This window comes from Equus caballus, chromosome 16 (assembly GCF_041296265.1).
Source record: "Equus caballus isolate H_3958 breed thoroughbred chromosome 16, TB-T2T, whole genome shotgun sequence".
NCBI classification, from domain to species: Eukaryota; Metazoa; Chordata; class Mammalia; order Perissodactyla; family Equidae; genus Equus; species Equus caballus.
The window spans coordinates 47655150-47676554 of NC_091699.1; the positions used below are offsets into that span (position 1 = coordinate 47655150).

At 39.1% G+C, this 21405-nt stretch overlaps 1 protein-coding gene across 38 annotated transcripts in view; it reads right to left on the reverse strand.

Moving 5' to 3' along the window:
* The window catches only part of DOCK3 (dedicator of cytokinesis 3), a 437902-nt gene that overhangs the window by 100337 nt on the left and 316160 nt on the right, over positions 1-21405 (reverse strand). For all 38 annotated transcript variants that reach the window (XR_011426887.1, XR_011426886.1, XR_011426884.1 and 35 more), the window contains 2 exons: positions 8302-8390; positions 3116-3241 (listed from right to left, as the gene is read on the reverse strand). Coding sequence is in view for 34 of the 38 variants with exons in the window: in XM_023621222.2 (XP_023476990.2) it covers positions 3116-3241; positions 8302-8390 (215 nt within the window). In the remaining 4 variants the exon portion in view is untranslated. The remainder of the gene's footprint in view (positions 1-3115; positions 3242-8301; positions 8391-21405) is intronic.

The window sequence follows — 21405 nt, forward strand, 5'->3', positions numbered from 1 at the left end:
TCCAGTCTTTCCCGCCCATCTACTTGAAAAAAGGAAAGGAGTAAGAGTGTGCTATAGAGTTATTAACTTTTGTACTGAACTAAAATAAGTTTGGAGGGAAGGAGGAAGTATTCATAGAAATACGGTGATCAACCAACAAAAGGCTGTAAGTGCTCAGTTTCAATATTAGGCTTAAATTCCCATATCTATTTGTTCTTCTATAATCTAGAACGGCATTTTCCAGTTTGGCGTGCCTTCTCTGAGACCTCCCAGAATACCAGCAACAGTGCTCTTGCCTCTTGTTCATTACCCTGGGTCATGAGCAGAGCTAGATGGCTGTGAAGTCAGGGCCTCAGATCTCCCGTTCACATTAGTCACATGCTGTATATGTAAATACCCATGGAAAGCAATGGGAGACTATCAGAAAGATCTGTTTTGAAATGGTATTTTGGATATGGGTATGGCTAGAGCCTGTCTGAACTCTGTAACTGTAGAGAGTTATAGCTATTTACCTCAGAGCTATAAGCTATGTCAATATGCTTTGACAAGGACCTATTTGGACCATCCTGACAAAAAAGACCTCTCCAAATGAGTAACTGGTAGTTACTGCTAAATGCTGGGTAATTTTAAAACAAGGATCGTAAGTTCATAAGTAATTCTATTTTTTACGTTTACTCTAATTTCTCCGATTTATATTGAAATGTTTACAGTTACTGATAATTTATTTCCTGTTCATTTCCCATATGTCCATGTGTCAAGAAGAAATTGCAACTTCTTGTAACTTGGTCACACCAGCACTGTGAGGGCTGAGGGACTGTTGCAGCCCAGGTACAACATTCTCCCAGGTGAGGGGTGGACCAGATGCAGCTGGACAGGTGCCAGGACTTGAAAGTCTCACCAAGGCACTTCTTGCCATGTCACGGTTTCCCAAGATAGGTTGACTGCAATGTAAAACACTCCTGCGCATTTTTCCTACTGCTCCAGGAGGACCTGCAGGCCATCCCTATCACCTTGCCCAAGGATGGCAAATCCACTCTGATGGTATTTTGGGGTACACTAAGGGGGCTGTCAGTTGTTAGTGGCCACCTTTGCAAAAGAGCAAGGAAGGGTAGCAGAGGAGACATATTATGCACAAAAAACTGCTTCCTGACTGTGAACCAATCCTTACTTTCAGCTCTAGCACTCAGTACTCAAAGGTAGACAACCCAGGAAGTAGCATCTCACAGCCCTGGCCTAGACCTCCCAGGATTGCCCAGTGTCTCAGCCTTGTGGGGCAAATCATATAATGATCCCATAACTGCCCAGGGAAGGGGAAATCCCCTTAACTTCAGCTTGCCTTACCAATGCCTGATACAGCAGATTTCCACAGTGATATCCAGCATACCCAGGAGTCCTTTATAAACCTGTGTGTCAATATACAAAGAGATACAGAGTGCCCCACAAAAAGATCTATTTCCATAGCTGAGGTTTGGACAACTTAACTTGAAATCAAAGATTGCTTAAAAATATTTTTTGACTGAAACTTGTTCCTTTCTAGTCTCTGCTCACTTGGTTTTAATTCTATGACTGTGTGAAGGCTAACAGAAACGTCCAAATTTTAGACAAACAAGTTCTTAAAATAAAAGAAGGACTTTAAGTACATCTCTGGAATATATGACTGTATTTTATGAACCTGGATCTCTAATCAAAAAAAGATCACCAGATCAATTTTGGTAACCACCTATTCTTTCTTCCATGACACATTGCCAAGAAGCCAGGGACTATGCCTGGGCTCTTATTTTCCCCATAACTAGGGCCACAGAGGGCTGAGGAATGCTGTCAGAACAGATGGGATAAACGTCCTGTGGAGGGCATCACCTCTACAACAGCCAGATGAGGGCCTTTCATAAGCATGAAGTCTCCTTAGCCTTTAAAGATAAACATGGACTCAACTGCGTGACCTAGGTTTCCCATCCAAAAGACCCTCCTGTGTGTATGAACAGGAGATGAAGGCTGTTCACAGCAGCTTGCTCTGCATTCACAGTGTCTATGGAGAGGGAAAGGAGGTGACAGGAAACAAGCCAAGCATAGTGTGGGAAGTTGGAAGCCAGCTGGAATCTACCACATGGGTCTTCTCTATGCTCAGGTCACATTCCTCTTTGGGTATGTGTTGGCAAATAATTCCAACAAGAGGATGAAGAACTCCATGCACGATGGATAACTCCAAAGAGGTGATATTTAGAGTAGTCACAATCAGTTCGGTCTAGCCTGGCTTGGACCTTTTAAACAAAAGCAAATAAGCTTTTCATGGAGCATTAAAACTCAATGGAAAGGGAAGGCTCACTCCTCCTGTAATCCATCCAGACAACCAGCTATTTGCCTGTTCTGATTTTCCATTCCTTATTCACATCTCCTCTGGTTAGCAGACCACCTGCAATCCGTCTGAGCCATGCCTCTACCCTTCCTCACTTCCTATAGTCCCCCTTGGCTCTGAAGGCCTGTTTGGATCCACCTCTCCAGCTGTGCCTGCATGTGCCTGACTAGGAAGCATGAACCTGGAACTGACGTGCTGGAAGCACACCTGAGGGTCAATGCATTCCCACTTTCTGCTCTCCATCAGGCATCAGATGAGGCGGGTAAGACAATTCCTGAGAAACTGGCCAGGTAGTACAATTCACATGCCTAATTTATACCATTTGCCTGATCCATTTTTCTGATACATTAAAAAGTATCTGTTATCCTTAAATGAATTGGGATTGATCAATACTACAGGCACATATTTTGGTATATTCTTCCCCTTAAAGAGGAAGTTCTTGTGAGCCAATTCTCTTCTAAGAAATGTAATGGAAGAGAAGAGTGTAAAAAGACATCCCTATGAAGAGTTCCACGTTGGTTCCTACCAGCCAGCCTCCAATGGAGATAACAAAGCCCATCTTCTGGATTGTCATGTTGCACTGGTGAATGGGATGTGGGGGCTTCTGGAAAAGAACAAATGCTAACAAGAGCCAAAGGAGCCACTGGATGCAGACTGCAGTCAGCAACCTGGCTTGGGATGCAGAGGCTTTTAATGCATGGTTCACCACCTGCTCATGAGAGGAGCACTGAACTCCATCCTCCTAACCCTTCTCCCATCCCAGTCCCAAGAAGTTCTGCCTACCTGGCATGATGACATCAGGAAATCCCAATTTTCTTGTAATTGCCAATCCCCTATTAAATGTCATGGGATTTTCTCTCCTAATCTGTTCCATATCTCCACGAAGAAGCTGCAGAGAAATAATAAGACCTGCAAAAACAAAAGCATTTTCTTACTCAGAACCAAAGTTCCACCCTGTATTGTAGTATTAGAAAAGACATAAAGCCTCACATTTTTTCAGAGGAAAATGTTCCAAGTTCAGCATTTTTCTTGAGAAAAATTTTGATGTAGAAAGCATGTGTTATTCTGAAGAAATATTCTAGAAAGCTAAAGGAATTTAAGTCAAGATTACCTCAATAACCCAGAGAAGTAGTCTATTAAACACAGACTGAGGTCTGGGAGATTGAGTTGCCTTCCTCTCTCTTCGTCAGCATGCAACACAGGGCCTGGTTGGGCCCTAGCGAATACTGAATGGGAGTGTTGAACTACATAAACTGTAGATTTAGGGACCCGAAGTCTATAGAAACAATGGAAGACTAAAAACAAGGGTAACCAAAGAAGACCTTGTGTCAAGGTGTCCCACTAGCTGGAAATGAATGAGCTAAGAGGCTCTGTGTTTTATGGCAGGAGTATGCCAAAATGTGGTAAGCAATTTGCTGGTTCAATCTTGCAATGGCATGTAAAGAAAACAGCAGAGCAGACATTACACTGTCCCTGCAGGGAACCACTGCACTGCAAGGAAAAGAAGGGGTGTCTTATGGGACTAATTGAGCCTTGCATCAGACTCTGAAAGTTTCAGACCCTCCAGATGATTCCAGGCGCTTTGTTCAGAACTTGGGAGAATCTGTAAGCTAGCTACTTGTACCCTAGGGAGTTTTGCACAAAGCAGGAATCTTCTGGAAACCACCTCCTCCCCTGCCCCCAAAGGTTCCCCACTGCAGCCACTGGCTAGAAGGCTGTGAGGCTAGATGGAGTTAGGAAGTGCCTTCTGAGACTTTGTGAATGAGATCAACTGTTAACAGGATGATGAATTTAGGTGCTGATTTATGGGTCAGCAGGCAGCAACCTTGTCAATCTAGAAACTTGAGAGTTGCACAGAAGATGAACATCTAGAAATGAGGACAGATGTTATGAACATTAGGACGAGCAGAAGAGTGGTGCCTGGAATGGAGACAACAATAAACAGAGTTGTAGAATAAGGATGGTCTGGGAATGGAGAGTGAAGAGGGGATGGAGAAGAGGAGAAAGAGAGAGGTCAGAAAGAAGAGCCACAGACATTGCAACTGGCAGATCAAAATATTCTAGTAACTAGGAATATGTACTCTCACAGCTGGGCCAGGGGAGGAAATACAGTTCTACTGCAGCCCAGACAGAACCTCAAGATGATCTCATTGCTTCAGCTAAGCTCACACTCTCCAATAAACCCTGGGATCACACATATGATGTCCCAGGTGTCATTAACTGCAGGATCACAGTGCCCTAAAAAGCTGACATATGGTATTCCAATTGGCATTATGGTTACATAATCACTGTTTGGCATTTGGACCACCCTAAAGTAAGTTTTCCAGCCTAAGCACTTGGTGGACTCAACTACAATCAGTTTATGAATCTGGAAGGTAGGGGGCCAGAACCCATACCACAATGATCTCTGTAGAGAAGAGCAGCTTTGGAGATACTCGACCCTCCCGCACAACCCCAGCTCATTTATCTGCAGTATCCTTACACAGCTATCACATCTTATCCTCTGGGTGAGCAGAAATCCACTGATCTAGGAGATGGCCTAGCTTGGAGTAGACAGGTGAGGATGGGACAGTTTTCAGAATTTGAGATGGTGGTTGGAGGGCAAAGGAAAAAAATCAGCGGGTGTACTCATCATTCTGCATAGGCAAGGATTTATTCAAGAATCCACTGACTGCCTTTCATCTCCTCACTTTCTGGCAATCAAATTGGCTTAGAGATGCAAAGTGCAACTTGTGAGGATGTAGACTGAAAGTGCTGTGAGAGTCACATCTAGCTTTCAAGCTATTCAAAAGGATCCTGAGCAGCTGCTTTCCACCTCTAAATGTGTCAAATAAGATGAAGAGAGCTTCAGTTTATGCAAGAGAGCAAGTGAAAAGGCACACAAAGAATGAAAGAAGTCACCAATGGAGGCTATAACAACTTCATCCTCTTTTGTAGGAGTTGGGATCCTGGAACTTCTGGGTCTTTTTTTTGCTTCTGAAACCCTGGGTGATTGAGGCACATTGCCAAATAATGCTAAAGCAGGACAGAAAAGCCTCTGTGAATAACTGAGAAAAGTGACCCACTCGCCTACCCAATATGCAAACAGTCCCTCAGCAACACTTGGTGTTCTACCTACAAATCATCCAGCTCTCACAAAAAGATCTTGAAAGTAACTAAGTCTATACAATGTCTCTGTTAATATGATCCCTGACACAAGAAAACTGTTTTCTTACTGAATTTCATCTCAGATTAAAGACTGTCGCATAAAAAAGTAACAGGACAAATTGATACCTGTATGGAATATTGGAGGGTTAGCAACCTGTCCCTGTCCCTCTTTACCTCCATCTCTTGTGGAAGAGGTGGACGAAGATTAATAATGTAAATTAATCTTAGCCCAAGATATGTAAATAAATCTGTAGTTAATAGTCCTTTAAAAATACATAGAAAACCAATGTGGTCAATTGCTTTGTTTGCCTTCATTTATTCTTAATGACCTTCATGCTACTGGAATTGCTAAAAGTTAGGTCTGTGGCTACATATCTAAGAGGCCAACAATGGAAATGAGGAGACATATATTAAAGCTGCATTTAAGAGAGTTACTGCTGAATGATACATTTACTCCCAGCATTAAAAACTAATGTAGAAATTCCTTCTGCATTTTTATATGATTTGACTTGAAGGGAAAGCATTAATGACTTCTGAAACAGAATTGCCAAGGCAATGAACTGTCCATGATGTTTAACAAAGATGAGTGACAGTTTACAGCAAAGTAAATTAATTTTTTATGAAGATGTATCTTTAATTAAGGAGACGAATAAAGACCTGAATTATTCCTTGAATAATCTACGAAATAATCTACGAAATTCTCTGACATGAAGATCCCAGGGCCCAGCAGTGAAAAACCCATGCTCAGAAGATTGGCAATAGAGGGGCAACGCCAGTGGCCTGGAGTGTGGAAACCTGGGCTCCCTGTTCAGTGACTAAGTCATTTCATTGAACATCAGTTTCTTCATTTATTTAAGGAGGGAGCCAAAACAGATAATTTCTAAGATCTCAACCAGCTTCCAAGTCAAGCCTTGCCAAGAAGCAGTTAGACACACACTTCAAAGGGAAGCAGCCTAGTTCTCCTCCTGGCTTTTCCACAGGTGCATGGAGACCTCCTCTCATGAGAGCTATCCTAACTGAGGCACTTTGAAGTCTGTGGTGCCCTCAGCAGAGAAGAACAGAAACCTTTCTAACACTGTTTAAAAGGCAAATGTCTGTGAAGTTTGCACAGGAACCACGACATTGAAGATGGCACAGTCCCTGCTCACTCTGGGGAGTGAGACAAAACTCAACATCTGAACCTGGTGAGGTGATAGTGAAAATTGCTCTTTCAGTTGTTTCTTTAATGTGCTATTACCATCATCTCTCTTTTAAAATGTTCTTCCTACTTTAACCATATCATGTCCCAAAAACTTGTAGCCAAGGGTAGCTCCTTATAAATCAACTAAGTAAATAAAGAACATTACAAATAGTGATGTGAACAGTAGTTTAAAAAATTGCTAGTAACTGTTCTGTATTTTAAAAAACAAGATTTATTTGACACTTGCTGTAGCCTAGTTTTAGGTGAGGAGTATGAACTCCCTTTCCCCTTCAAGCACACCGCATGGAGCTCCCTGGCATCCAGGCACATACATAAGTGAAAACAGTTACTTAAAAATTGTGAGAGCAGGGGGCTGGCCCAGTGGCGCAGCAGTTAAGTTCACACGTTCTGCTTTTCGGTGGCCCGGGGTTCATTGGTTCGGATCCCGGATGCAGACACGGCACCGCTTGGCAAAAGCCATGCTGTGGTAGGTGTCCCACGTGTAGAGTAGAGGACGATGGGCATGGATGTTAGCTCAGAGCCAGTCTTCCTCAGCAAAAAGAGGAGGATTGGCAGTAGTTAGCTCAGGGCTAATCTTCCTCAAAAAAAAAAAAAAATAGTGAGAGCGGCCCTGAGGACCCCCATGCTACAAGGTTGTAGAGGAATCAAGTACTCCCAGCTGAGGGTCTCAAACTTTCAGCCTCTGGTGTAGAGCTGCTCTGAGGACCCTCCTAGCTGAATATCTGCTGACCCTGACAGGGAAAAAAAAAGTTCTCCGCAACTTTGGAAAACTGCCATGTCTTATAGTGGCTTTACACTGCTATTTAAGGCCAACTTTTTATTTACAACAAGTCTATGAAAGTTAACACGAAGAAGGTTATGTAATAGAAGTTATGAAATAATTTAGAGGTAAAAACTGTCAGGAGAAACACGGTTCTATGTAAATTTGATAGCTATCTTCAAAAGTATATAAAAGTTCATAGGCTTTTAAATAGCACTTCTAATTTAATCAAGAAATTAAAGTTCAATTGAGAAAATATAATCTTTCTAGTGGGTAGAATTGCACAGGATTTAGATGGAGATTATTTAAACAGGGTTTTAAAAGAAAAGAAGGGAAAAGGAAAAGAAGTTGAGCTAAGATGAAAGAAAGCTGCTTTGAAATAAAGATTTTCTAGTCTAGTTCCAGAATAACTAGATATTGGCAGACTAATCATTGATTCTCATTAGTGTCAGGCTTTCTTGGTGATGCTAACACTGAATAGGAATAGAAAAAGTAATATTAATATTTGTCTTTTTTGGGGGCTGTGTGTGTAATCTTTGTTCAGGAAAACACAGACTTCACAATGTGACAAATGCTGCAACACTTCTGTTCACTCTGGATTTAAATTGGAATTCAGGTTACCTATCAAAGCACATGAATCCGTCATAAAAAAATCAGGAAATGTATTTTGGTGGGAAATAATTTGGGAAGGTCTCAAATTATCACAAAAAGAAAGAATAGAAAGTGCCTGAACAGGAGAATAAAGGTCTGTAGGGAACTGAACTTTATGTATGGCAACTGATCGATACAAATCAATTTAGGTGTGTATGATCAGTGACTACAAATGTAACACAAAGTCTTCTAGCCAGAGAAGTACATCACCATGGCTGGCGCTGGGGGCAGAGTACTTGGCACTGGACTTGCGGATGATATTCTCGTGGATCTGGGACCACTCACTCTCGTTGTTGCACCTGCAACAGAAGGACAGACATTATGACTCTCAAGGGTTTTAAACATCTGGTCTGATGTCCCACTGTGTAACACTAAGTTTGAAGGGAAACTTCAAACTCTCTTTCCTAAAGAAATGAATGTATGTTCTACCAAATTTAGCAAGGCTTCTTTTCTGTATAAGGCACACAGAAGATTTACACTTGGGGAAAGAACAGAATCTCTAAAATGAATCTCTATAAATATTTTTTAAGTGGCAAAATATCCTATTCTCTAAAGTAGCACTCTCCCATGTGACAATTTCTTTTTAGTCCCTTACAAACACACACACACACACACACACACACACGCACAAAACTAGGCTCCAGAGGGAACTTTCTGATACAGAAAAAAACAGTTTTTCTCGACAAGTACTACTTACAAGTTTAGAAACTTCCATACTGGCTTTACAATGTCATTATACTAGCCCTAGAGGAAAACCCTGCTGAGCTCAGGGTAATCTAGATATTTGTTTGTGGCTTTATTTCAGCCAGACCAAGATAAGAAGAAAAGTTTGGAAGAGTAGTAGGTTTGGTTCACTGTGAAAGTCTTTGTTGTCAAGGGGAAGGAAGACTTAGTAGAGAAGGCTGGATGCCTAAATATGTAAGAATTAAGTTCTTTCCTAGGGACTTTGGGATTGGGACAAAAGAGAGAATGGAGGAGCAACACTGCACCTCTAATTCCTGACATTTTAGTCTTCCCCTCTAAAGGGAAATTCCAAAAGGACTGCAACCATGCAACCATTTGGTATAGCTTAGGAAGAGAGACTAGGAATTCCTCATCCTAATGCAGACACCTCAAAGAAATAATTGCAATGAGATTTAGGTCCTCTCTTGAAAATTTTTATGTGACACTGGGAGTCCCCATAGCCTTCACCCCAGCCCTTCCTCAGTTGGAAGGTACAAACCCACTGACCCCAGAAAACAGGACCCACACACAAAGGAAAACCCACAGAATCTTTCCATGGTTACTCAGAAGTGTGCGGTCCAGCACAGCCACTTCCAAGAAGAAACCCCAGTAAGAGTTATATCATGTGCCATCAACAGTGTGAAGCACAACTGGTTTCTAAATAAAAGGTTTGTATAGTGACGATTCAGAGATAAAGGAGGATGGTCACTACCTTAATTTTGTTACTCAATCAGTGGCTGTTCGGACTCCTTAGTCAGTATAAATAAGCTTCACTCATGCAGAGATGTTGCAAAGAATTGTCAAAGATGAGGTTCTCACAGTTCAGAGCTGTGAGGATAACTTCCTGCTTGCAGAATTCTTTCCCAACAAAGGAAGGGGGAAAGTGGTCTTTAAAATGATCACTTGTGATTTAGCAACTCAGTTGGAAATCAAAAGTGAGATGTGCTGGCAGCAGCACATCCAGCCCTTCCTGTCTGACATGCACACTGTCTCATCTCTTCCAACCAGTCAATACATCAGAGAAGTGCCCAGCGGGTGAGGATTCAAAGGCATGTCTTGCTGTCAGATTTTTGTCACTTTCTAGGTTTGCAAGATCAGTAGTTACTTTAACAGAAATCTGACTACAGTTTGTCATAAATAACATACTCCTCTCATTTCAAAAGACGAGTCTTGGAAATTTGCTCCCTCCCTCCAATATATGGTGTAATTTTACTATTTCTCCAACAAAACACTCACTGGCTCCTTGGCAGTACAGTGGAGCTGGTGCTTTCTTGACCACATCGACAGTGAACAATGTGTATTATTCACTCGCATGTACCTTTCTACCCAATACACACATACTCACATATAATTCAGATGCCTGGCAACAGATAGCTTGTTGCTGCCGTTCCTCCCGCTTTGCACACCCTTAACTATTGGTGGTCTTCACAACTCTACCTTCAGCCCATTTCTTTCTTACCCTACAAGCTTTCCTGGGCAATCCCACCCTACTCCATAGTTTCAATCACCACCAGAAGCTGCCAAGCCCCAAAATAGTGTCTCCAGCACAGACGCATGCTAAGCTCCTGACCTGCATGGCCACAGGGGAGCTTATCATCTCTCCCTCACCTGTCTGCTCCCAGAGACTCCCTCTCACTGAGTGGAACACACTAGTTCACTAAACCAGAACACTTCTAGCTGTTGCTATGTCCTACAAATTTTGTTATCTTAAAATCTGCCACATCTGACCCCTTCTCTTCATGCTCTTGGTTCAGCCATTTATCATCTCTCTTCTGAATCAGTGCTATCACCTCCTATCTGGCCTTTCAAACTCCCTTTCCAGAATGCCCCAATGAGCTACTCAAGTCATCTGAAACTAAGTGGATGTGGTGTTATCAGCATATTTTAACCAAACACTAGGATATTTTGTAAGGAAAAGTTATAAATGTAAGCATTTATTAAATAATCTGAGTTGTGATTACAGTGAGGTATGATTATGTCATATCCAATCAAATAAATATTTAGAGCACTATTACTGATGTCAATAGTTTGTCCTCAATCATAAGAAGCATGAGGGATTGTGATCTAGAAGAAGTCTGTGTGCCTCTGTGGCAGTCCACTTCCCCCACAGAGGAAACGACAAGCAAAGGCAATGAAGCAGCACTTCAATACTATGTGTCCAGGGATTTTACCCAAGAAATAAGTCAGAGGGATGAGAGGGTTTTGGTATTCTCCAAGGGATCTCCAAGCATTCAGAAGCACCAGAGTAGATGTGCAGGTTCTGCTCAACAAAGAGAGTTCAAAATACTCTTCTTATTCACTCATGTATCAGAGCACACTTTACTATTTGCCTCTTCCCTAATACCTCCGTATCTTCTTGATTTCTGTGTTTCTGATGGGTATTCACCCAACTTTCTTCTCATCTTTCTCCATGGTGAGCAACTCAAAAAAGTATCCAAGAAATTTTAGATGGTTTGTAACACCTGTAAGTTTGTATTTTTAGAAGATTGCCTACTATAGGCAAATGATGATTGGGATATTTTCCCATATTTTATTTCACTTAATTCTCATAATCCTATAAGATAGGTATTATCATTTTACTGATGAGGAGAGTGAGGTGGAGCTGGAGTCTAAATGTAGGTTTGCCTGGTCCTGAAAGCAGGGCCAGGGGCAGGCAGGCAATAGAGAGGAGAGGCTACAAAGTACCTTAACCCTGAAAACCTTTTACTCCTGCCCAGGTTTCAGAGTACTTGTCTCCCCGCCATCAGTCAACATGCCCATTTTGTCTACTTTCACCTAACTGGAACTATTCAGTCTTGACTATGGCTTAAAACAATTTAGAGCAAAAACTCCAAAATTCCATACAAAATTCTTTCTCTTTGTGACCTGCTTTATTTTGGCCTTATTTGGTTGAAAGTCCTAATAAGCTAGAAAATAGGCAATAACCTACAGACTTAGGAACACTACTGATGCTGACCACCAGTTCATGCAGTCCTTACTTGTAGTGCAAAAGAAGAGAGAAGCATCAAGAAGAATAAAGAAAAACCACATGCATTCTCATAAAAATGGGCTAAGTGAGCAGTCTCTAAGATCAAGCTGATACAATGAACCAATCTGATTCATTCTGGATGGGCTCTTACAGGCTATGAGAAATTGCCTTTTTATTTACGAAAAACTTGAACGATTTCTTATTTTAGTATTTATACATGCTTATTTTAATACAGACAATTGAAAAAAGACAAGTAGAATACATAAAATTATAGTGCTTTAGATACTTTTTTTATTGAGATAGTGGTTTATAACATTATATAAATGTCAAGTGTACATCATATTTTGATTTCTGTATAGACTGCATTGTGTTCATCACCAAAATCTAGTTGATATCTATCACTGAATACATGCACCCCTTTATCCCTTCCACCCACCCTCTCCCCTTCCCCTCCAGTAACCACCCATCTGTTCTCTATATCTATGTGTTTGCTTATTTATGTTCCACATATGAGTTAAATCATATGGTAATCGTCTTTCTTCGTCTGACTTATTTTGCTTGGTATAATACCCTCAAGGTGCATCCATGTTGTCGCAAATGGCATGATTTTGTCTTTTTTATGGCCGAGTAGTATTCCATTGTATATATATGTGTGTGTGTGTGTATATATACACACACATACACACATATATACACATACCACATCTTCTTTATCCATTCACCCATTGATGGGCCCTTAGGCTGCTTCTAAGTCTTGGCTATTGTGAATAATGTTGCCATGAATATAGGGGTTCATCTATCTTTTAGTATTAATGTTTTCATATTCTTTTGATAAATACTCAAAAGTAGAAAAGCTGGATCATATGGTATTTCTATTTTTAATTTTTTGAGGAATCTCAATACTGTTTTCCATAGTGGCTGCACCAATTTACATGCCTATCAGCAGTGTATGAGGGTTCACCTTTCTCCATATCCTCTCCAATACTTATTTCTTGTCTTTTTAATAATACTCACTCTGACAGGCATGAGGTGATGTCTCATTGCAATTTTGATTTGCATTTCCCTAATAATTAGTGATGTTGAACATCTTTTCATGTGCCTGTTGGCCATCTATATACCTTCCTTGGAAAAATATCTGTTCAGATCCTCTGCCCATTTTTTAATAAGGTTATTTTGTTCTTGTTGTTAGTTGCATGAGTTCTCTATATATTTTGGATATTAACCCCTTATTGGATATATGATTTCCAAATATCTTCTCCCAATTGGTTGTCTTTTTGTTTTGTTGATGGTTTCTTTTGCCATGCAGAGGCTTTTTCATTTGATGTAGGTAGTCCCATTTATTTTTCTTTTGTTTCTCTTGCCCAAGGAGACGTAATCAAAAAGATACTGCTAAGACTGATACCAAACAACACACTACCTACGTTTTCTTCTAGGAGTTTTATGATTTCAGGCCTTAGATTCAAGTGTTTAGTCCACCTTGAGTTAATTTTTGTGTATGGTGTAAGTTACTGGTCTACTTTCATTCTTTTGCATGTGGCTGTCCAGTTTTCCCAACATCATTTATTAAAGAGACTTTCCTTTTTCCATTCCATGCTCTTGGCTCCTGTGTGAAAATTAGCTGTCCACAAATTTGTAACTTTATTTCTGGGCTCTCAATTCTGTTCCATTGATCTGTGTGTCTGTTTTTTTGCCAGCACCATGCTGTTTTGATTACCACAGCTTTCTAGTACATTTTGAAATCAGAGTGTGTGATACCTCCAGCTTTGTTCTTTTTTCTCAGGATTGCCTTGGCTATTCAGGGTCTTTTATTGTTTTATATACATTTTAGGATTCTTTGTTCTATTTCTGTGAAAAATGTTGTTGGGATTCTGATTGGGATTGCATTTAATCTTTAGATTGCTTTAGGTAATATGAACATTTTAACCATGTTAATTCTTCCAATCCATGAGCATGGAATATCTTATTTCTTTATACTGTCTCCAATTGATTCCAATAATATCTTATAATTTTCAGTGTATAGGTCTTTCACCTCCTTGGTTAAATTTATCCCTAGGTATTTTATTCTTTTTGTTGCAATTGTAAATGGGATTGTATTCTTGATTTCTCTTCCTGCTAGTTAGCTGTTAAGTGTATAGAAATGTGACTAATTTTTGCATGTTGATTTTGTACCCTGCAATTTTCCTGAATTCATTAATTATTTCTAATAGTTTTTTGGGGGAGTCTTCAGGGTTTTCTATACATATAATCATGTCATCTGCAAATAGTGACAGTTTTACTTCTTCCTTTCCAATTTGGATATCTTTATTTATTTTTCTTGCCTAATTGCTTGGCTAGGAATTCCAATACTATGGTGAATAAGAATGGTGAGAGCAGGTATCCTTGTCTTGTTCCTATTCTTAGAGGGATAGCTTTCAATTTGTCACTGAGTATGATGTTAGCTGTAGGTTTGCCATATATGGCCTTTATCAAACTGAGGTACATTCCTTCTATTCCCATTTTATTGAGATTTTTTTTTGTAAATGGATGTTGAATCTTGTCAAATGCTTGCTCTGCATCTACTGAGATGATCATGTGATTTTTATTCTTCATTTTGTTAATGTGGTGTATCACAATGATTGATTTGCAGATGTTGAATCATCCCTGAGTCCCTGGAATAAATCTCACTTGATCATGGTGTATGATCCTTTTAATGTATTGTAGTATTTGATTTGCTAATATCTTGTCAAGAATTTTTGCATCTACCTTCATCAGTGATACTGGCCTGTAATTTTCCTTTTTTCTGTTGTGTCTGCTTTTGGGAGTAATGGTGGCCCCATAAAATAAGTTAGGAAGTGTCCCCTCCTCTTCAATTTTTTGGAAGAGTTTGAGGAGGATAGGTATTAAATCCTCTTTAAATGTTTGGTATAATTCACCAGAGAAGTCATCTGGTCCTGGACTTTTGTTTTTTGGGAGGTTTTTGATTACTGTTTTAATCTCTTTACTAGTAATTGATCTATTCATAGTCTCTATTTCTTCTAGATTCAATTTTAGGAGGTTGTATGATTCTAAGAATTTATCCATTTCTTCTAGGTTATCCAATTTGTCGGCACACAGCTTTTCATGGTATTCTCTTATAATCCTTTGTATTTCTAGGGTATCCATTATAATTTCTCCTCTTTCATTTCTGATTTTATTTCTTTGAGTCTTCTCTTTTTCTTAGTGAATCTAGCTAAGGGTTGTCAATTTTCTAATCTTTCCAAAGAACCAGCTCTTACTTTCATTGATCTTTTCTATTATCTTTTCAGATTCTGTTTTATTTCTGCTCTGATTTTTATTATTTTCTTCCTTCTATTGACTTTCGGTTTCATTTGTTCTTCTTTTTCTAGTTCCTTTAGGTGTACTGTTAGATTGAGATTTTTCTTGTTATTTGAGATAGGCCTGTATTGCTATAAACTTCCCTCATAGTACTGCTTTTGATGCATCCCACAGATTTCAGTATGTTGTGTTTGCATTTTCATTTGTCTCTAGGCATTTTTTGATTTCTCCTTTGATTCCTTCATTGATCCAATAATTGCTCAGTCTCTACATATTTGTGACTTTTCTAGCTTTCTTCTTGTAGTTGATTTCTAGTTTCATACTACTGTGGTCAGAAAAGATGCTTGACATGATTTTAATCTTCTTAAATTTGGAGACTTGTTTTGTTTCCCAACATATGGTATATCTCTGAGAATGTTCCATGTGCACGTGAGAAGAATGTGCATTACACTGCTTTTGGATGGAATATTATATTTGTATCTACTAAGTCTATCTGACCTAACGTTTCATTTGAGGCCACTGTTTCCTTGTTAACTCTCTGTCTGGATGATCTATCCATTAATGTAAGGGGGGGTATTAAAGTCCTCTACTTTTATTGTGCTGCTGTCAATTTCTCCCTTTAGGTCTGTTACTAGTTACTTTATATACTTGGTGGGCCTATGTTAGGTGCATTTATATTAAGGAATGTTATGCCTTCTTGGTGGAATTTCCCTTTTATCATTATATAAAGTCCACCTTTGTCTCTTACCATCGTTTTCGGCTTGAAATATATTTAGTCTCATATAAGTATAGCTACACCCACTTTCTTTCTGGTTGCCATTTCTTTGGAGTATCATCTTCTATCACTTCATTTTGAGCCTACATTTGCCTTTAGAGCTAAGACAGGTCTCCTTGAGGCAGTATATTGTTGGATCTTGATTTTAAATCTATCCACTCACTCTGTGTCTTTTGATTGGTGATTCAATCCATTTACATTTAGGGTGATTGCTGAGACATGAGGGTTTAATACTGCCATTTTATCTTTCATTTTATGGTTGTTCTATATTTTCATTGTTTCTTTCTCCTTGTGTTTCCGTGTGCCATTTCAGTTTGGTGGTTTTCTGTCACGTGTTTCTCACTTTCCTCTCTTCTTATGTTTCATGACTGCTCTGAATTTTTATTTTGTGGTTATCATGAGGTTTGTACAAAAGATCTCATAGATGAGGTAGCCCCTTTCTTTATTTTATTTTATTTTATTTTATTTTTATTGAGTTAATGATAGGTTACAATCTTGCGAAATTTCAGTTGTACATTAATGTTTGTCATTCATGTTGTAGGTGCACCACTTCACCCTTTGTGCCCACCCCCCACCCCACCTTTCCCCTGGTAGCCACTAAACTGTTCTTAGTCCATAATTTTAAACTCCTCATATGAGTGGAGTCATACACAGATTATCCTTCTCTTGCTGGCTTATTTCACTTAACATAATTCCCTCAAGGTCCATCCATGTTATTGCAAATGGAATGATTTTGTTCTGTTTTGCAGCTAAGTAGTATTCCATTGTATATATGTACCACATCTTCTTTATCCATTCGTCTGTTGATGGGCACTTAGGTTGCTTCCACGTCTTGGCTATTGTGAACAGTGCTGCAATAAACATTGGGGTGCATGGGATTTTTGGGATTGCTGACTTCAGGGTCTTTGAATAAATACCCAGTAGTGGGATGGCTGGATCGTATGGTAGTTCTATTTTTAGGTTTTGAGGAATCTCCACACTGTTTTCCATAGTGGCTGCACCAGTTTGCATTCCCACCAGCAGTGTATGAGGGTTCCTTTTTCTCCGCAACCTCTCCAACATTTGTTGCTATTAGTTTTAGATATTTTTGTCATTCTAACGGGTGTAAGGTGATATCTTAGTGTAGTTTTGATTTGCATTTCCCTGATGATCAGCGATGATGAGCATCTTTTCATGTGCCTATTGGCCAGCAGTATATCTTCTTTGGAGAAATGTCTGTTCATGTCTCCAGCCAATTTTTTCATTGGGTTGTTTGACTTTTTGTTGTTGAGTTGTGAGAGTTCTTTATATATTATGGATATTAAGCCTTTGTCAGATATATGACTTGCAAATATTTTTTCCCAGTTAGTGGGTTGTTTTTTTGTTTCAATCCTGTTTTCATTTGCCTTGAAGAAGCTCTTTAGTCTGATGAAGTCCCATTTGTTTATTCTTTCTATTGTTTCCCTTCTCTGAGAAGGCATGGTGTCCGAAAAGATCCTTTCAATACTAATGTCAAAGAGTGTACTGCCTACATTTTCTTCTAGAAGCCTTATGGTTTCAGGTCTCACCTTTAGGTCTTTGATCCATTTTGAGTTTATTTCTGTGAATGGCGAAAAATAAGGGTCAATTTTCATTCTTTTACATGTGGCTTTCCAGTTTTCCCAGCACCATTTGTTGAAAAGACTTTCTTTTCTCCATTGTATGCCCTCAGCTCCTTTGTCAAAGATTAGCTGTCCATAGATGTGTGGTTTTATTTCTGGGCTTTCAATTCTGTTCCATTGATCTGTGCACCTGTTTCTGTACCAGTACCATGCTGTTTTTATTACTGTAGCTTTGTAGTGTGTTTTGAAGTCAGGGATTGTGATGCCTCCCGTTTTGTTCTTTTTTCTCAGGATTGCTTTAGAAATTCGGGGTCTTTTATTGCCCCATATGAATTTTAGGATTCTTTGTTCTAATTCTGTAAAGAATGTCATCGGGATTCTGATTGGGATAGCGTTGAATCTGTAGATTGCTTTAGGTAGAACGCACATTTTAACTATGTTTATTCTTCCAATCCATGTACATGGAATGTCTTCCCATCTCCTTATGTCATCATCCAATTCTCTCAGAAAGGCCTTGTAATTTTCATTATATAGGTCCCTTCACTTCCTTAGTTAAATTTATCCCAAGGTATTTTATTCTTTTTGTTGCAATTGTGAATGGTATTGTGTTCTTGAGTTCTTTTTCTGTTGCTTCGTTATTGGAGTATAGAAATGCTACTGATTTATGCAAATTGATTTTATACCCTGCAACTTTGCTGTTGTTGTTGATTACTTCTAACAGTTTTCCAATGGATTCTTTGTGGTTTTCTATATATAAGATCATGTCGTCTGCAAACAGCGAGAGTTTCACTTCTTCCCTCCCTATCTGGATTCCTTTTATTCCTTTTTCTTGCCTGATTGCTCTGGCTAGGACCTCCAGTACTATGTTAAATAAGAGTGGTGATAGAGGGCATCCCTGTCTCGTTCCTGTTTTCAGGGGGATGGCGCTCAGTTTTTGCCCATTGAGTACGATGTTGGCTGTGGGTTTGTCATATATGGCCTTTATTATGTTGAGGTAGTTCCCTTCTATGCCCATTTTGTTAAGAGTTTTTATCATAAATGCTGTTCAATCTTGTCAAATGCCTTCTCTGCATCTATTGAGACGATCATGTGGTTTTTATTCCTCAGTTTGTTGATGTGGTGTATCACGTTGATTGATTTGCAGATGTTGAACCATCCCTGTGTCCCTGGTATGAATCCCACTCGATCATGATGTATGATCCTTTTGATGAATTGCTGAATTCGGGTTGCCAAAATTTTGCTTAGAATTTTTGCATCTATGTTCATCAGTGATATTGGCCTGTAGTTCTCTTTTTTCGCGGTGTCCTTGTCAGGTTTTGGTATCAGCGTGATGTTGGCCTCATAGAATGTGTTAGAAAGTGTTCCATCTTCCCTACTTTTTTGATATAGCTTGAAAAGGATAGGTATTAAATCCTCTTTGAAAGTTTGGTAGAATTCCCCAGGAAAGCCATCTGATCCTGGGGTTTTATTCTTTGGGATGTTTTTGATTGCTGTTCAATCTCTTTCCTTGTGATTGGTCTGTTCAAATTGTCTGCCTCTTCTTGAGTGAGCTTTGGGAGATTGTAGGAGTCCAAGAATTTATCCATTTCCTCTAGGTTATCCATTCTGTTGGCATATAGTTTTTTGTAGTATTCTCTTATAATCCGTTGTATATCTGCAGGGTCTGTTGTTATTTCTCCTCGCTCATTTATGATTTTGTTTATTTGAGCTTTCTCCCCTTTTTTCTTTGTAAGTCTGGCTAGTGGTTTGTCAATTTTATTTATCTTCTCAAAAAACCAGCTCTTTGTTTCATCGATCCTTTCTATTGCCTTTTTTGTTTCAATAGTATTTATTTCTGCTCTGATTTTTATTATTTCTCTCGTTCTGCTGACTTTGGGCTTTATTTGTTCTTTTTTCTCTAGTTCAGTTAGGTGTACTTTAAGATTGCTTATTTGGGATTTTTCTTGTTTGTTAAGATGTGCCTGTATTGTGATGAATTTTCCTCTTAATACAGCTTTTGCTGTATCCCATATGAGTTGGTATGGCATGCTATCATTTTCATTTGTTTCCAGGTATTTTTTTATTTCTTCTTTAATTTCTTCAATGATCCATTGCTTGTTCAGTAGTGTGTTATTTAGTCTCCACATCTTTGTGCCTTTCTCAGCTTTTTTCTTGTAATTAATTTCTAGCTTTATAGCACTATGATCGGAGAAGATGCTTGTTATCATTTCAATTTTTTTAAATTTGTAGAGGCTTGCCTTGTTTCCCAACATATGGTCTATCCTTGAGAATGTTCCATGTGCACTTGAGAAGAATGTGTATTCAGCTCTTTTAGGGTGAAGTGATCTATATATGTCTATTAAGTCCAATTGTTTTAGTTTTTCATTCAGCTCCACTATTTCATTGTTGATTTTCTGTCTGGATGATCTGTCAATTGATGTGAGTGGGGTGTTGAGGTCCCCTACTATTATTGTGTTGTTTTTAACATCTTCCTTTAGGTCTGTTAATAGTTGCTTTATGAATCTTGGGGCTCCTGTGTTGGGTGCATAGATATTTATAAGCGTTATTTCTTCTTGATGAAGTGTCCCTTTGATCATTATATATTGTCCCTCTGTGTCTCTCTTTACCTGTCTTATTTTGAAATCCACTTGGTCTGATATGAGAATTGCAACACCTGCCCTTTTTTCCTTGCTATTTGCTTGAAGTATTGTCCTCCAGCCCTTCACCCTGAGTCTGTGTTTGTCCTTGGGGCTGAGGTGTATTTCCTGGAGGCAACAAATTGTTGGATCTTGTTCTTTAATCCATTTTGCCACTCTGTGTCTGTTTATTGGAGAGTTCAATCCGTTTACATTGAGAGTGATTATTGATGCATGTGGACTTAATGCTGTCAATCTGTCGCTCATTATCTTGTTTTCCTGCCTTTCTTTTCCTGTGTGCTTTAGACTACCCATTTAATACTGCAATTTCTTATGCTGGGTTTCTTAGATTTTTCCTTATTTATGATTTGTCACTCTTTTCTGTACTTTATTTTAGTGTCCACCTTGAAGTTTGTATTTAGAATCTCGTGTATAATATAGTCTATTCTCTGGTGGTCTCTTACTTACTTGACCAATATGGATTTAGACCCTTTGCTCTTCCCCTCCTAAATAATTATTTTCATTTCTTATTCCAACTCGTGTTACGAATTTGTAGTTAGAGTGATAAGATCGTCCTTGCTTTGGTAGTTTCCTTACCTTTACCCTAGTGCTATAGTTGAATATTTGCTATCCTGTTCTGGTTCTATCCACCAGTCTCCCTAGTCTGTGGATTGTGACCCCTTTCTCCCTTTTTTCTTTTTTCAGGTATGAGAGCCTTCTTGAGGATTTCTTGTAGTGGAGGGCTTTTAGTTACAAATTCCCTTAACTTTTGTTTGTCTGGAAAAGATTTAATTTCTCCCTCATATCTGAAGGAAATTCTTGCTGGATAGAGTATTCTTGGCTGAAGACTTTTATCTTTTAAAGCTTTGAATATGTCACTCCATTCTCTCCTAGCTTGTAAGGTTTCTGTAGAGAAACCCGCTGACAGTCTGACAGGGGCTCCTTTATAGGTTATTCTCTTCTTTTTTCTTACTTCCCTGAGTATTCTTTCCTTATCTTTCCTTCTTGCCAATTTTACTACTATGTGCCTTGCAGTAGGTCTTTTTACATTGACAAATCTAGGAGATCTGAAAGCTTCCTCTACACACATTTCTCCCTCAATCCCTAGATTTGGGAAGTTCTCTTCAATAATTTCGTTAAGCATACTTTCTACTCCATTTTCCTTTTCCACATTCTCGGGAATTCCTATGATCCTTATGTTCTTACTCCTCATTGAATCCACTATCTCGCGGAGATTTTCCTCATTTTTTTAAATTCTTAGTTCTCTTTCTTCCTCTGGAGCCATTCAGCACGTCTATCTTCAATTATGTTAATTTTCTCTTCTATGGTATCTACACGGGCATTCAGGGAATCCGTATT